Source organism: Dermacentor albipictus, chromosome 10 (assembly GCF_038994185.2).
Source record: "Dermacentor albipictus isolate Rhodes 1998 colony chromosome 10, USDA_Dalb.pri_finalv2, whole genome shotgun sequence".
NCBI lineage: Eukaryota > Metazoa > Arthropoda > Arachnida > Ixodida > Ixodidae > Dermacentor > Dermacentor albipictus.
In genome coordinates, this window is record NC_091830.1 from 78988915 (window position 1) to 79003656 (window position 14742).

Here is a 14742-nt window from a genome sequence, read left to right on the forward strand (position 1 = left end):
GAGGAAGGCGTCGTCATTCTCGTCGTCTTGCGGCGGCGGGTCAATGGGGGCGCGTGATAGGCAATCGGCATCGGAGTGTTTTCGTCCGGACTTGTAGGTGACAGTGATGTCGTATTCTTGTAGTCTGAGGCTCCACCGCGCGAGTCGTCCTGAAGGATCCTTTATATTCGCTAGCCAACACAACGCGTGATGGTCACTGACGACTTTGAATGGCCTGCCATAAAGATAAGGGCGAAATTTAGCTGTAGCCCAAACGATGGCGAGGCATTCCTTTTCGGTCGTAGAATAGTTGCCTTCCGCTTTTGACAGCGACCGGCTAGCGTAAGCTATCACCTGTTCGACTCCGTTTCTCCTCTGGACTAGAACGGCACCGAGGCCTAGGCTACTGGCGTCAGTATGGATTTCTGTATCGGCGTACTCGTCGAAGTGCGCAAGTACCGGCGGCGACTGCATGCGTCGTTTGAGTTCTTCAAATGCGTCGGCCTGCGGTGTTTCCCACTTGAACTCGACATCACATTTCGTTAGATGTGTTAGCGGCTCCGCGATGCGTGAAAAGTCCTTGACAAAGCGCCTATAGTAGGCACACATGCCAAGGAACCTACGCACTGCCTTCTTGTTGATGGGTTGCGGGAACTGTGCGATTGCAGCTGTCTTTTGCGGGTCTGGACGGACACCAGATTTGCTGATTACGTGGCCTAGGAACAGAAGCTCATCGTAAGCGAAGCGGCATTTTTCCGGCTTCAGAGTAAGCCCTGACGACTTGATGGCTTCTAGTACTGTCGCAAGCCGCTTGAGGTGATCGTCGAAATTCCCGGCGAAGACGACGACGTCATCCAAGTAAACGAGACAGGTCTGCCACTTCAGTCCTGCTAATACTGTGTCCATGACGCGCTGGAACGTTGCAGGTGCCGAACACAGTCCGAATGGCATAACCTTGAACTCGTAGAGGCCGTCTGGCGTGATGAAGGCGGTCTTTTCGCGATCCCTTTCGTCGACCTCTATTTGCCAGTAGCCAGACTTGAGGTCCATCGATGAGAAGTATCTAGCATTGCAGAGCCGATCCAATGCGTCGTCTATCCGTGGGAGGGGGTATACGTCTTTCTTCGTGATTTTGTTCAATCGACGATAATCGACGCAGAAACGTAGGGTTCCGTCCTTTTTCTTCACTAAAACAACTGGAGACGCCCACGGGCTTTTCGACGGCTGGATGATGTCGTCGCGCAGCATTTCGTCGACTTGGTGTCTTATAGCTTCGCGTTCTCGCGTCGAAACTCGGTAAGGGCTCTGGCGGAGTGGTCGAGCGCACTCTTCGGTTATTATGCGATGCTTTGCGACTGGGGTTTGTCGAATCCTCGATGACGTCGAAAAGCAGTCTTTGTATCGTCGAAGCAGACTTCTGAGCTGTTGCTTCTTAATCATGGGGAGACTTGGATTTATGTCGAAGTCTGGCTCGGGAACTACGGTCGTCGGGGTAGATGCAACAGAACCCGAGAGGACAAACGCATCGCTGGTTTCTTGAAATTCCTCGATGTATGCGATCGTCGTGCCCTTGTTGATGTGCTTGAATTCCTGGCTGAAGTTTGTCAGCAACACCTTCGTGTTTCCTCCGTGCAGTCGAGCGATCCCTCTTGCGACGCAAATTTCACGGTCGAGCAGTAGACGTTGGTCGCCTTCGATGACGCCTTCTACGTCAACGGGTGTTTCGGGGCCGACCGAAATGACAATGCTGGAGCGAGGCGGGATGCTCACTTGATCTTCGAGCACCCTCAAGGCGTGGTGACTACGAGGGCTCTCCGGCGGTATCGCTTGATCTTCCGACAGCGTTATTGACTTCGACTTCAGGTCGATGATTGCGCCGTGTTGGGTCAGGAAGTCCATGCCGAGAATGACGTCTCGTGAACACTGTTGGAGGATAACGAAGGTGGCAGGGTAAGTCCGGTCATGAACGGTAATTCTTGCCGTGCAGACTCCAGACGGCGTGATGAGGTGTCCTCCAGCGGTTCGAATTTGAGGGCCTTCCCACGTAGTCTTAACTTTCTTCAACTGGGCGGCGATGTGTCCACTCATGACGGAGTAATCAGCCCCTGTGTCGACTAAGGCAGTGACTGCGTGGCCGTCGAGAAGCACGTCGAGGTCGGTGGTTCTTTGTCTGGCGTTGCAGTTAGGTCGTGGCGTCGGATCACGGCTGCGTCGTGTTGAACTGAAGTTGGAACGTCGCGTCGTCAAGTCGTCGTTCATCGGTGTAGTCTTGCCTTCCTGACTTCGTCGGGACGGCGGCGTGTCGTTGTTATGTCGTCGAGATCGTTTCGTCGTCGTCTTCGTCGGCGGCGGAGGATCTTCGTCAGTTCGACGAACAGCAACCGCACCTCCATCGGTTGCTGCTTTTAGTTTTCCGGATATGGGCTCGCTGACCGGCCCCGGGCTGGGCCAGTGTATGGTCGGCGCTGCGGCGACAGGTAGCGGCCTGGTGATGGCGAACGGGACGGCCGTCGAGGGCTCCACTGAGTAGCGGCGAGGTAATCGGCGATGTCACGTGGGCGCTCGCCAAGCTGTGGACGCGGCGCGTTGACGGCGAAACCTCGAAGTCCCATCTCCCGGTACGGACATCGTCGGTAGACATGACCCGCTTCTCCGCAGTGGTAGCAGAGCGGGCGGTGGTCAGGAGCACGCCAGATGTCCGTCTTCCTCGCGTAGGTGCGCTGGGCGACGGGTGGTCGTGCTGGCGGCGGCGGCGGCGGACGACGAAACTGTGGCGTGACAGGGCCCTGGCGTGGTCGCGGAGGGGGTCCTTGACGGCGTGCGACGGCGGCGTAGGTCATCGCTTGCGGCTCACGCTGCGGCGATTCAGGGGCTACTCCAAGTTGTTGGAGTTCCTCACGCACGGCGTCGGCAATCGAAGCTACTTGAGGCTGTGATGATGGGAACAGCTTTTGTAGCTCCTCCCGCACGACAGCTCGGATAGTCTCGCGCAGGTCGTCGGCGGCCAGTGACTGAACTCCGGCGATGCTTGTCGAGGTCGTGCGGCGGTCGAATTGCCGGTTTCGCATCTCGAGTGTCTTCTCGATGCTAGTGGCCTCGTGAAGAAACTCGTCGACGGTCTTCGGTGGGCTTCGTACCATTCCGGCAAAAAGTTCCTCCTTCACACCACGCATCAGCAGGCGCACTTTCTTCTCCTCGGGCATTTCAGGGTCGGCGTGGCGGAAGAGACGGCTCATTTCTTCCGTGTAGATCGCGGTCGTCTCATTAGGTAGCTGCACCCGGGTTTCCAATAGCGCTTGGGCTCGTTCTCGGCGTACGACGCTTGCGAATGTCTTCAGGAAGCTGCTTCGGAAAAGTTCCCAGGTCGTTAGGGTGGCTTCTCGGTTCTCGAACCACGTCCTGGCCGCGTCTTCCAATGCGAAGAAGACATATCGCAGTTTGTCGTCGCTGTTCCAGTTGTTAAACGTAGCGACTCTCTCGTACGTCTCAAGCCAGCCTTCCGGGTCCTCAAAAGTTGAACCACGGAACGTCGGAGGCTCCCTGGGCTGCTGTAGCACGATGGGCGATGCCGGGGCTGCCATTGGGGTGGACTTGGTGGCAATCTTTCTGGTCGTCTCAGGCAAAAGTCCGTGCTCCGGGGGCAGTTGTTGAAGACGGCGGCTTGCTCGATGGTCCGGGACTGCGTTGGTGTTGTCTTTGCGTTCCGGGCTTGGATCACGGCTTGTCGGGGGCGTCCGGTACATGGACCAAAAGCACCTCCACCAGATGTCACGTGGTGGTGACGTTAAGAACACAGTAGCAATACTGTGATAGACAAAACTAACTTTTATTGGGCGAACCTGTGCCCACAAAACAGGCTACACTTATAGCACAACGATAGCGGCGAACACGGTCGGCGATCGTCGAAAATCTGATCAGCGGTTCAAGCGCGTCGGCTTTTATACACAATCGTCGAATGTTCCAGACTAATCGTTGGCACCCGCGTGCCTTCCATAAAGTTCTACATCATTCGCGTCAGGCGAATAAATCAGATAACACAAGGTTCGGCAACAACAGACTGCGGATAGAAGCATCGATAACTTTCCAGAAACTTCGGATACATTCAAGCGCGTCCCGCGCTGTGCGATACGATTTCTTAGGCGGTGAAACCTGGTCGCCCGATAAATATAAATACACGTGTCAATATCATGATGGAGGCAGAAGCAGAAACAGGACAAAAGAACAACACAGACGACAGACACTTTCGGCGCTGTGTCCGGTTTCTGTGTTCTTCGTTCGTCCTGTCTCCGATGCGATACGCCTTTTGCCTCGATAAATTCAGTGTTTTGCGTGTCAAAACAAAGAATCTGTTTATGCAGCACGCTCTAGTGAAAGAATACCGAACGCTTTGCACGACCAGAAATTCTTTAATGTACTCCTAAAATGAAGCACACAAGCGTTCCGCCACAGGAGATCGAACCTGCGACTACGATCCCAGCGGCCCAAGCCTAGAACACTGTTGCACGAAAATGACCTGTGCGCGCTTCTGTACCGGTCACTGCAGGAGAGGCGTTTCGGTTCCTTCTGAGGCGTGAGTATTGTGTCGCAAGGCGAAGAAGCACTTTTGTTATGCCGCAAATGTCTGTAGACATCTACACTGTGGTCAAGTGTTAAAGGGAACGCTCAAATGTCAGCCTCTCACTCCACCGGTGCCCTAACTTCATGTGACGGCTTAAGTTTTGTCAGTGAGCCCCACAGCCCTGCAGGAAGGGTGCAGTGCTATAGAGAACTTGGGCAAATGACTGACAGCAGGAGCCTTAAGGTCCACCTTGTCGATGGTTCGTCCGAAAAGATGGCCAGAATTTAAAATCTGCTGTTTCTGGTGCGCCCAAATATTCACGACACAAAGTAACAAATCAAAAAGCATTAAAACTATCAGATACATGTATATCACTATGTTTTTTTTGCAGAACGCCTAATGCTGCTTTAAGCACCCTTGCATAGGCTAATGAGCAATTGCTGCTTGTCAATGAATACGCAAGCGTTGTCACAGGACATTTCGATTATTCCAGCATACTTAAAAATTATGCGTTATTATGCTCTGTTTATTACGGTCTTCTATGAAGAGAATGTGTAAGCTGGGTTGGCTGCGTTATTTCTGAAACTCACTTTGCTTCTTTTGATCAGTGTCTCCGCCTAATTACTAGCCTGTAAAAGTCCACTAAGGGCTTCCTCAGCTAACTTTCTTAAGGCTACAGACCACAACTTTTCCACGTAGCATGTAACCTGATGTATATGTGTATGTACACAGAAACGCCATTTCCTTGACGGGTAACAATAACTAAGCCGCCTGTTTTGGTATTTGCCGATCCGACATGCTGGTCAAACCCAGTATAGCAGACTTAACTGATAGCTGCGTAATTATGGCTGACACGAACTAGCAGTCCACGTTCAGGAATTCTTTTTTTAATGTTTTCGTACTTTGTGGTAGGCCTATAGAAAACCCCCTCCCCCCAAAAAAAAGAAAAAAAACGAATATCAAGTTATTTCTCACATAGAAAGGCTCGGGTCAGTCAACTTCCTTATAGCGGTTCTATACTGTAATCTTTAGCACAGCCACGTCAACCTGCCCTTGTAAGACAAAAATTATCACGTGGTGTACGCTGCCTCAATTAAATGCTGGCTCCAACTGTAAAACAAATAAATTCTTCTGAGAACTATTATTCAATACTAGTTTTACTTACTGCATATATTAACGCGATAGCGTTAAGGAGCTCGTGTCGCAGAAAAGCCGGTGTCGTCGGCGTCGGTGTCGGCGTCGGCGGCGTTGACCGTGAGCGATAAATCACGGCAGGCGCTTCATAAATAAAAAGCAACTTCCAAGATTGGCCCGGTGGGAATCGAACCCAGGTCTCCGGAGTGTGAGACGGAGACGCTACCACTCAGCCACGAGTTCGATGCTTCCAAGCGGTGCAAACGCGCCTCTAGTGAATGCGGTGTTGCCTTCGAAACGAGCCGTGGAAAGTTATACTGCGGTGTATATCGGTAATTATGAACATGTAACGTACAAAAGTCACAATTACACGAGTTGCGAAGTGCGTTTCCGCTGCATTTCTTCTGCGCTTTCCGCACACGCAGAGCCATCTTGCGGCAAACACAGAAGACCCCCTCCTCTCAATGTACGGCGCTGCCCCGACAGGAGGCGCGCCGCGCGCGCATTGGGACCGCTGCCAGGCGCGTCGCGGGACTCCCTCTCCCCTGACGACGCTTCGCCGTGCTCCCGGTTTAGATTACTATCTATCTCTCTGCCCGTGCCGATCACGACGTTTGGCTGGCGTAGATCGTTTCCCCTCCGAGACACCGAGTTCTTTGGTTCGTTTCTTTCGCTCAGGCGCACGTTTCGTTGCCGCGGCGAACGCTGCGTTGCTCGACGCTCACCGCGTGTTAGGTGGGCGCTAAGTCCGATGCGGGGCGCATCGTAAGTGATCGCTGTGCCGTAGCGCATTGTCTTATACCCCTTGGCGGGTCGACGGGAACGCTGTCGCGTCCCACTCTTGAAGGCGAAGCTTAAGCGTCCTCCAATTTTTAATATTAAGGGACACTAGAGTTACTATAATTTGACCTGTATCAATAGAACACAATTCTGCAGTTCCGAAATCACAACCCTTGCCAGGAGAATACGTATGGCAAGCCCGAAAATACATGAAAAATTAAATAGACGTGGCGGTGCTACTTTGAACTTTGCACTTCAGCTTGCCGTGACGTCACCGATTTTGACGGCGCTTGCTCGAGCCTAAATAACGTTTATCGCTTAACTTATTTTACTCTTTATTCGCAAAATAGCCGAAGGGTAAACATATTAGGTTCAGTAAGTTTCACTTATCCACAGCGGCTCAAATAAGATAAAATATCTTGAAATTCACGATGTCGCACTAGCAAAACAGCGCTTAGGCGGCGGAGCGATAAAAAGAGAGATATTTTGCCTAATTTACATACTACCACAAAATAATAAAAATAAAGATTTGAAATAGTGCACGACCTTTTGAAATTTCTTTTTAGTTACTAAGTTGCGTCACTTCGGGCCACGACTGAATTAGCTCCTACTCAAGATAATACTCGACTTGTGTTATGTAGCTGGCTCAAGCAAACATCTCTCCTTCTTCTGCCGGTAAAAAAAAGAACATTACATAAAGCAAGAATCCCCGCCTAAAACATACCACTTCTATAAACTTTTGCGCTGCAGCTTACAGCGTTCCCAAGCAAAAATGAAAGCATACGAACAATTTCAAGGTACACTGTAAGCCCCGCTACGGGCGGCTGCAAAACAAACCCAAACGGACGGCGCGGGCCATCTGGGCAGGGGACATGCGTCTCGACGAGATTGTTTCCACACTTGAGTAATGGCTATCAACGGTTGACCCAGAGCGGGGCCTTGCAAGAAAGCAGAGTAACCACGCCGTCGGCACCCAGGGCTGCCGCACAGTTCGGGGAGCGGAGAAGACCATAAGAGCCACATTAGCGGTCGCGCATCACAGTAAAAAAAATTGGAGGACGCTTAAGCTTCGCCTTCAAGAGTGGGACGCGACAGCGTTCCCGTCGACCCGCCAAGGGGTATAAGACAGTGCGCTACGGCACATGCGCCCCGCATCGGACTTAGCGCCCACCTATCACGCGGTGAGCGTCGAGCAACGCAGCGTTCTGCGGGGCAACGAAACGTGCGCCTGAGCGAACGAAACGAACCAAAGAACTCGGTGTCTCGGAGGGGAAACTATCTACGCCAGCCAAACGTCGTGATCGGCACGGGCAGAGAGATAGATAGTAATCTAAACCGGGAGCACGGCGAAGCGTCGTCAGGGGAGAGGGAGTCCCGCGACGCGCCTGGCAGCGGTCCCAATGCGCGCGCGGCGCGCCTCCTATCGGGGCAGCGCCGTACATTGAGAGGAGGGGGTCTTCTGTGTTTGCCGCAAGATGGCTCTGCGTGTGCGGAAAGCGCAGAAGAAATGCAGCGGAAACGCACTTCGCAACTCGTGTAATTGTGACTTCTGTACGTTACATGTTCATAATTACCGATATACACCGCAGTATAACTTTCCACGGCTCGTTTCGAAGGCAACACCACATTCACTAGAGGCGCGTTTGCACCGCTTGGAAGCATCGAACTCGTGGCTGAGTGGTAGCGTCTCCGTCTCACACTTCGGAGACCCGGGTTCGATTCCCACCGGGCCAATCTTGGAAGTTGCTTTTTATTTATGAAGCGCCTGCCGTGATTTATCGCTCACGGTCAACGCCGCCGACGCCGACACCCGACGCCGACGACACCGGCTTTTCTGCGACACGAGCTCCTTAACGCTATCGCGTTAAAAGGGAGCTTCGGACCCCCGTCGCATTGTGCTTCCTCGGAATCCCCACAGGCGTTTCCCTTGCGCGCGGCCGCTGGCGGGGGTAAACTCCTTCCCAGCTGGGGTCTCCCCGACTGGGCGTCAAACGCCGTAACGGGCGGGCGCGTCTGACTTCCGCGGTGCTCTCATCGGCACCCTTGAAGAATGCTTGGTTCGGGTCTGGCCGCGGGCAACGGAGATAGCGCGGCCTCAAGCAGGCGCGCCAGCCTCATTACCTTTTATGGCTTTGCACCGCGCGCTGACCGGCGTAGGGATTCTTCGAGCCGCAAAAGAGCCTGCGGTTTTGTCTCGGTTCCGAGGCGCCGTGGGAACGTCTTCTTCGGCTTACGGCCCGGACACGAGGCCGACCTCGGCGAGTGGACAATTATCCCGGGCTCCTCTGTAACAGTTTGGCTTGCAAACAATTGCATCTTTATGGCGCCGCATGGCCTGCGGGTTCTTGGAATCCGGTCGCGTCGCGCACGTGTTCGAGCACTGGAAAACATGGTCCCGACGTTCCCAGGCTTTTTGGTTTTGTGAATGTATTTTGTTGGTCAGTGCTTGTTGCGCCGGCTGTGCTCGAGAGCCGTTGCTCGGAACTTGCGATGGGTACAGCTGGCATGACCCTCACCCCTTTGTTGTTGTATATTGTGTATTTCGGGTGAGGATTCTACACCGTGAACTGTACTAAAAAAAGATGTTCTTTGACTTTTGGTTGTTCGACTGGCCAATCCCGCACCCAAGTTCTGCTGAACGCAGTGATTGGTGAATGGATTGTCCAGTTGAGACGCAACCCGGCGGCAATTCGCCAGCAAAGATTGTGGGCGGAGCGTTGCGTCTACAAAATGCGGCCGCGGCGCTCCGAAAGGGAGTTCTGGACCTGGCTCCGGTGCTAAGCACCATCGGCTCTGCCGAAATAGGGTCGCCCTATGTGGTCCAAACCAGTGTAGCTATTTGTAACCGATGTACTGTTGAAACTATGCAATCTTGTAACCGAACTTTGTAATTTTATCTGTAAATACAAGTTGTTGTTCGTTCGTTACTGCAGCGGCTTTGTCCTTCGAACCTAAGACACCCATTGAGCCACCTGTGCAGACCGTCTCTGACGGTGCGTCTCGGACGCCGACGGTGGGGGTGAATGTCTACGAACCAATCGATCGATCGTTTGGCATCGAATTCTTACTTACACATCTATGGCATTTAACATGAGCTTCTCAAACACACATTCAATTTCAGGTTACAGGACACAACCCTACTCATGGCATTAGAAAGGGAAATACGAGCGGGTGCTTTCGAAGCCTTGCCAACGCAGCGTTGCAAAGGCGGGAGCACTAATCCGCCATTAATTCCTTTCTTGCACCTCGTGCAGCTTTGCATAGAGAAGAATGTATTCGTGTGCTCAGTTGGGGCGAGACGTCGAAGCATTCAAATATCTGAACAACGCACATCGTACATTACGCTCTCCTATGTGATATTTCCTGCGGCCTGGAAAAAAAAATATTGCGTAGAAGTGGCATCAACCAAGGCATATGAAATTGACGACGGATCAAGATCGGTTATGGCAGTCTAGTTTGACGTGCCATGTAGTTGCTAGCGCGCCACGTAGAACGGGCTTCCGTTCTAGCCTAAACAGAAAATCTATTGCAGGCAGAGATAGATATATACATTACTGAACCCTCACCCACCTCAAGAAGCGGTTTCGTCCTCGCCGCCATGTAGCTGAAGTCAGAGCGATGCACCAGCGCCCTGAGCAGTCCGTAGTGCTTGATGCCTTCGTTACGCAGCGCGCTCAGAGCGCCAGCTGCGTGGTCCAATTTTTCTGGTAGCAGATCCCTGCAACGGAAGATTCGGCTGCAAGTGCCGTCCATGGGGGCTACTTGATAACGGCGATATCTCTGCGAAAATAAACCACTCGGTGGATTTGCATTTCCGAAACGAATAATCACCAGTTTTGAAGACAAACCACGGTTCTTTAATTAGACAACGTGATTTGCAGTCAAATAGACAAAATAATATTAAGTAGGAAATGTAAGAAAAAGTAAGCAAATAAAAAGAAAACCCATAGATAGTTTATGTGGAGAGAAAAGTGGCCCACCCGTCCAGGGTGAGAGTTGCGCCTAAGGCGCTCGGTAAAACAGCGCGAAGTAAACGGCAGTGAGCTATTCTAGCCGACGGGGCGAAGTTGGCCCAAAAACAATAATTCCCGTGATGGAGTTCCATCATTTCCTTTTTTCGGTATAGCATACCAGGATGGAATACTTTCAACTGACATACCGAGTAAGCCTTAGCGCACCCAGAGCACGCAGGAAATATTATGCGCTTAGTTAGTTTCCTTCCGTTATAGCAGAGTCCTTCCATGTTTTTCTGGTCACGAAACTCCGCCGTCATGCTATGGGAGAGGTTCATATGCTGCCCAAAGGTGCCGCGACGCGGCGCCACTGTGCCACAGAGGGCATCGTTCGCGTACCGAAATGCGTGCGCAGTGCGAGGCGAGCTGACTTTTCGGGTGCGTTCTGTGCATGTGCTGTGCTATTTTTCGAGTGTTGGGCTGTTTGGTTGAAGTGGTGGGGTGGGACAACAATGCCGAACACGTGTTGCGTGTCTGGGTACCGTTCCGGCTACAAGGGCACGACCGAAAAGGTGTCATTGTTCTGTTTACCTAATAACAAGGAGCAGCGCGAGAAATGGAAGCGGGCCATACCGCGGCAGGAAAGTGGCGGTTTTAATTCCGAATCGAAGTATACACGTGTGTGCACGAAACACTTTGACGCCTCGGACATCGTCACTGCGTGCAATTTCAACATCAACGGCGACGATGTGTCCCTGGAGCGTGAGAAGCCGACGCTGAACACATTTGCTTTATGCATTGTTGCAACCTCAATTTGTGTTATACCAGGATAGAGTAGTTCACAGCAATAGCGCCCTTACCCCGACCATCTATGAAAGGTATAGCATTAGAATTCCTTTAAATGCAAGTATTAAAACAGAATAATATGCATTGTTTTATTTTCCATTGTCCTTTAGTCTTGGCCGATGATTGGCTACAATTCTTCAATTGCACGTACTTTTAAGTCTATAAGCTGCTATGAGTAAAAAGGTTATTAGCACACTGTTAGCTACATTTGTATTGTGATTTGCTGAGCAAGTTTTGTCTGCATGTTTAAGTAACAGCTGAAGAAGTAGACAGGTGGTATCTCTAACAAGCCATTAAAAAAATTGCTGTATTTGTGATGTGGCTACTTGTGTTCGTTTGAGAGTTCTTTAGCCGTGTGTTATGAAATGCTTATGCTTTACACTTTCTTGTTTATAGAAACAATCGACTATGCATTCTGTACTTATTGCCATTCGTTTGCTGGTGTTTGTTTCCTGCCTCCCAATGCATACCTCTCACGTTTGATCTTATTTCTTTATGCGTATTATATCAGTGTCATGCTTTTAACAAACTTCTTGCATTGTGAATGGTGGCCCAATTGTGACCGGACGCCTCCGTGCTATCTGTATTTCGCTCCGCTTATTTTACATGATAAATAAATGATCGTGCTTGTATTTTGTTTTTGCACCAACACGTTTTATTTATTTTCTTAATCGAATTACAGTTTTTTTTTCATTTTTCGACCATGATAAGAATATCAGGACCAGTGATTGCAACATTTTAACATATTGTAAATAGTTGCGAATTAAGAACCAAAATACCTAGTCTCGTCGTTTCTGCGTCGAAACCACGAGCAGTGTGAATAAGTGCTGGGCTTACTGACGCTTCTAAACGACTGCTTGCTAAGGCAATTGCCTAATTACAGCTAGTTTCAACTGTGCAGGTCCTAACACTTCAGGTTCGCCTTCATCCGTTGTTAAACGCCTTACCGAAGGCATTTAGCAGGATGCTTTGTGGGGCAAGTTGGTTCATTGTAATAGGAAACATTGGTTGCGCTTTCTAGACAATCACATGTAAGAAGACAGCACAGGTCTGTCTGTCTGTCCTGTCTTCTTACATGTGATTGTCTAGGAAGACATTTAGTAGCGAAGTTCGTCTTGCATTAATTCTACCTAAATCTTATTCAGAAATGACATCGCTTTGCAAAAAATCTTAAGCGCATGAAGCAGCTCAGTTCCCTTATCTTTGTCATTAAGTATTCTACGCTAGGAGCCCTTTGCAATAGCAATTTCATTCTTTTGATCTCGTTATAAGATACTGCCCACAGAGTCCTTCTATGCCACAGTTTAACAGAAACTGAACAGCTGTGCTCGGCGAACAATCTGGCGCTATGCGCAACGGAGAATTGGCGCTTACTCCTCTGGTGATAAGTGGGACCACTGGCGTTTTGTTGCGAAAGCGCGGTGTTTAATTTAAGGCAAATATTAAAAAGCGGAGCCCACCGAAGCGTTGAGGTGAACGGCGATGACGAAGAAATCCGGACCGGGACCGCCCGGCCGTGTACAACGGACGCACTTCGACGGGGGCGAAATGCAAAACACCCGTTTATTTGAATTTATGTGCATTTTAAAGGATCCCAGGTGGTCAAAACTAATCCCGAGTCCCCCACTATGGCGTGCCTCATAATCGCATCGCGGTTCTGGCTCTTAAAATTCCAGATCTTTCTTCTTTTTGGTCTGAGACCGCCGCAAGCTCCATGTTATGAGCGGCTTTTTTTTTTCGTCCCGTGCGCTCATATCAGCGCAGAAGACACGCTCAGGCAGTAATTTAATTATATTCAATGTTAAAAATAGTTACGTGAAACTAAAGTGATCGTTGAGGAAGTTGAGAAAGCTAGAATACCGAGGCTGCCCCACACACAACCACAGCGGTAGCGGCGTTCGCATGCCCTCTCATGCACGGTTGCGCCTCTAGCGGCGGGCGCTGGCGCTATATGAAACTGAGGCGGCAGTTTCGTGACCAGAAAAAACATGGAAGGACTCTGGTTATAGTATACAATTTTCATACTGCTGAGACAAAAGTCAACCGGTAGTCAGCTGACAATAGCGTCTCGCACTAAATGACGGAATTATCACAAAAAAGCACTGTTTACAGAGCACGTGCGCATATGAGAAAGGACAGCCCATTGACACGTTTTAAAGCAAATAAACAACCACTGAAAAATGTCAAAGGCTGCGAATGTAGTAGTTGAGCAACCGAGACTAAAGAATTACCCACACGTCATGTCGAAGAAGGGCTCAAGTGGGTTGAGAGGAATTCACAAAAACAAAGGCAAATTGCATAATTGCGTTTATTTCAAGTGCCATGGAAGGCTCAAATCTATACTAGGTGGCCTTGAATGGTCCGAGGAAAGCGGAACTTGCTTCGTTTTTGTGTAAGGTTACGTACAAAATGTTGCTTGCCGTCACCAAGTGGCATCGCTATGAATCTTCCCATGTGCTTTTATCTAGCCAAGAATCCAGGATATATTATTTCAGATTTCTTAGCACACTAATTCCTTGGAGCGACAGCGCATTACATGGAACAATTTGTTTTACCCGCTTGTTTATTGGTTCATTCAACGTGTGATCAGCTAGGTGTGTGTCCATTCTTGGTCAGTTATCTAGAACGATCATGTGCCACTGCTATAGAGTTTTACAGAATTCAAGAATGTGACTAGATGTATGTCGTGTTTATATATATATATACACCTCTCATCGTCAATGGTCCGTCGACAAGCATCGTACATCGCCTTCGTCGTCTTGACATTGTTGCGTAAACTCTCGCACTATGCCAGCTTGATTTGGTGTTTGCACTGTAACTTAACTTGCGACTGGTGAAGATTCGCAAAAGAACATTCGGTGAGAACAAATATGCAGCATTGCTGGTTGATAAGAACAGTGCGCGAGGTTTTCCGTTTCGAAGTAGTCAAAGAAACATTTATGCACCCAAAGCCATTGGTTATACTGCATTTTATTACCTGCTTCACACAAACCTTCTCTCATTTAGATTAAACCATGTACGTTAGAACTGCAAAACAACTTTTTTATTGCGATAGCAATTATGTGGACACTCCAGTCGTGTTTCTGCTGTCGCCGTCACCGCGACGTTCCGTATGAGGGAAAGTGTGCGAGGGTGAGCCGGCCAACGTGGTTCCGCTAATTATGTTCACCGGCCTCGAGCTCCACCACTGGAAAAGCTAGCGCCACCGTCAGCGTGACGTGCTAGGAGGGATCACGTGAACATAGCGGCCGCGTCGGCTGCTTCGGGCGCGCCGAAGCGAGCTGAAAACGAGTAGAAATTCACTCGTACGCTGCTGTCCTCATTTAGTGGCGAAATTTTCCCGCATCGAGTGTCTTCTTTACAACGCTTCAAAGCGCTACAATAGGTAGTGGCTGCCTTTGAAGGCGTGCAACATGTTAGGCTACTGCTCGGTTCCGCAGGGCCGGACGCACGTAATGGAGTCCGGTGTCAGCCTTATTCACACGTAGCCGC

The 14742-nt window shown here is 50.3% G+C and overlaps 2 protein-coding genes across 9 annotated transcripts in view; one reads left to right on the forward strand and one right to left on the reverse strand.

Moving 5' to 3' along the window:
• The window catches only part of LOC139050390 (uncharacterized), a 527729-nt gene that overhangs the window by 111341 nt on the left and 401646 nt on the right, over positions 1–14742 (forward strand). The gene's annotated exons all lie outside the window — the stretch shown is intronic.
• LOC139050487 (uncharacterized) overlaps positions 1–14742 on the reverse strand; it is a 144771-nt gene that overhangs the window by 46722 nt on the left and 83307 nt on the right. For all 3 annotated transcript variants that reach the window (XM_070526930.1, XM_070526931.1, XM_070526929.1), the window contains one exon: positions 10022–10169. In XM_070526930.1, the coding sequence (XP_070383031.1) occupies positions 10022–10169 (148 nt within the window). The remainder of the gene's footprint in view (positions 1–10021; positions 10170–14742) is intronic.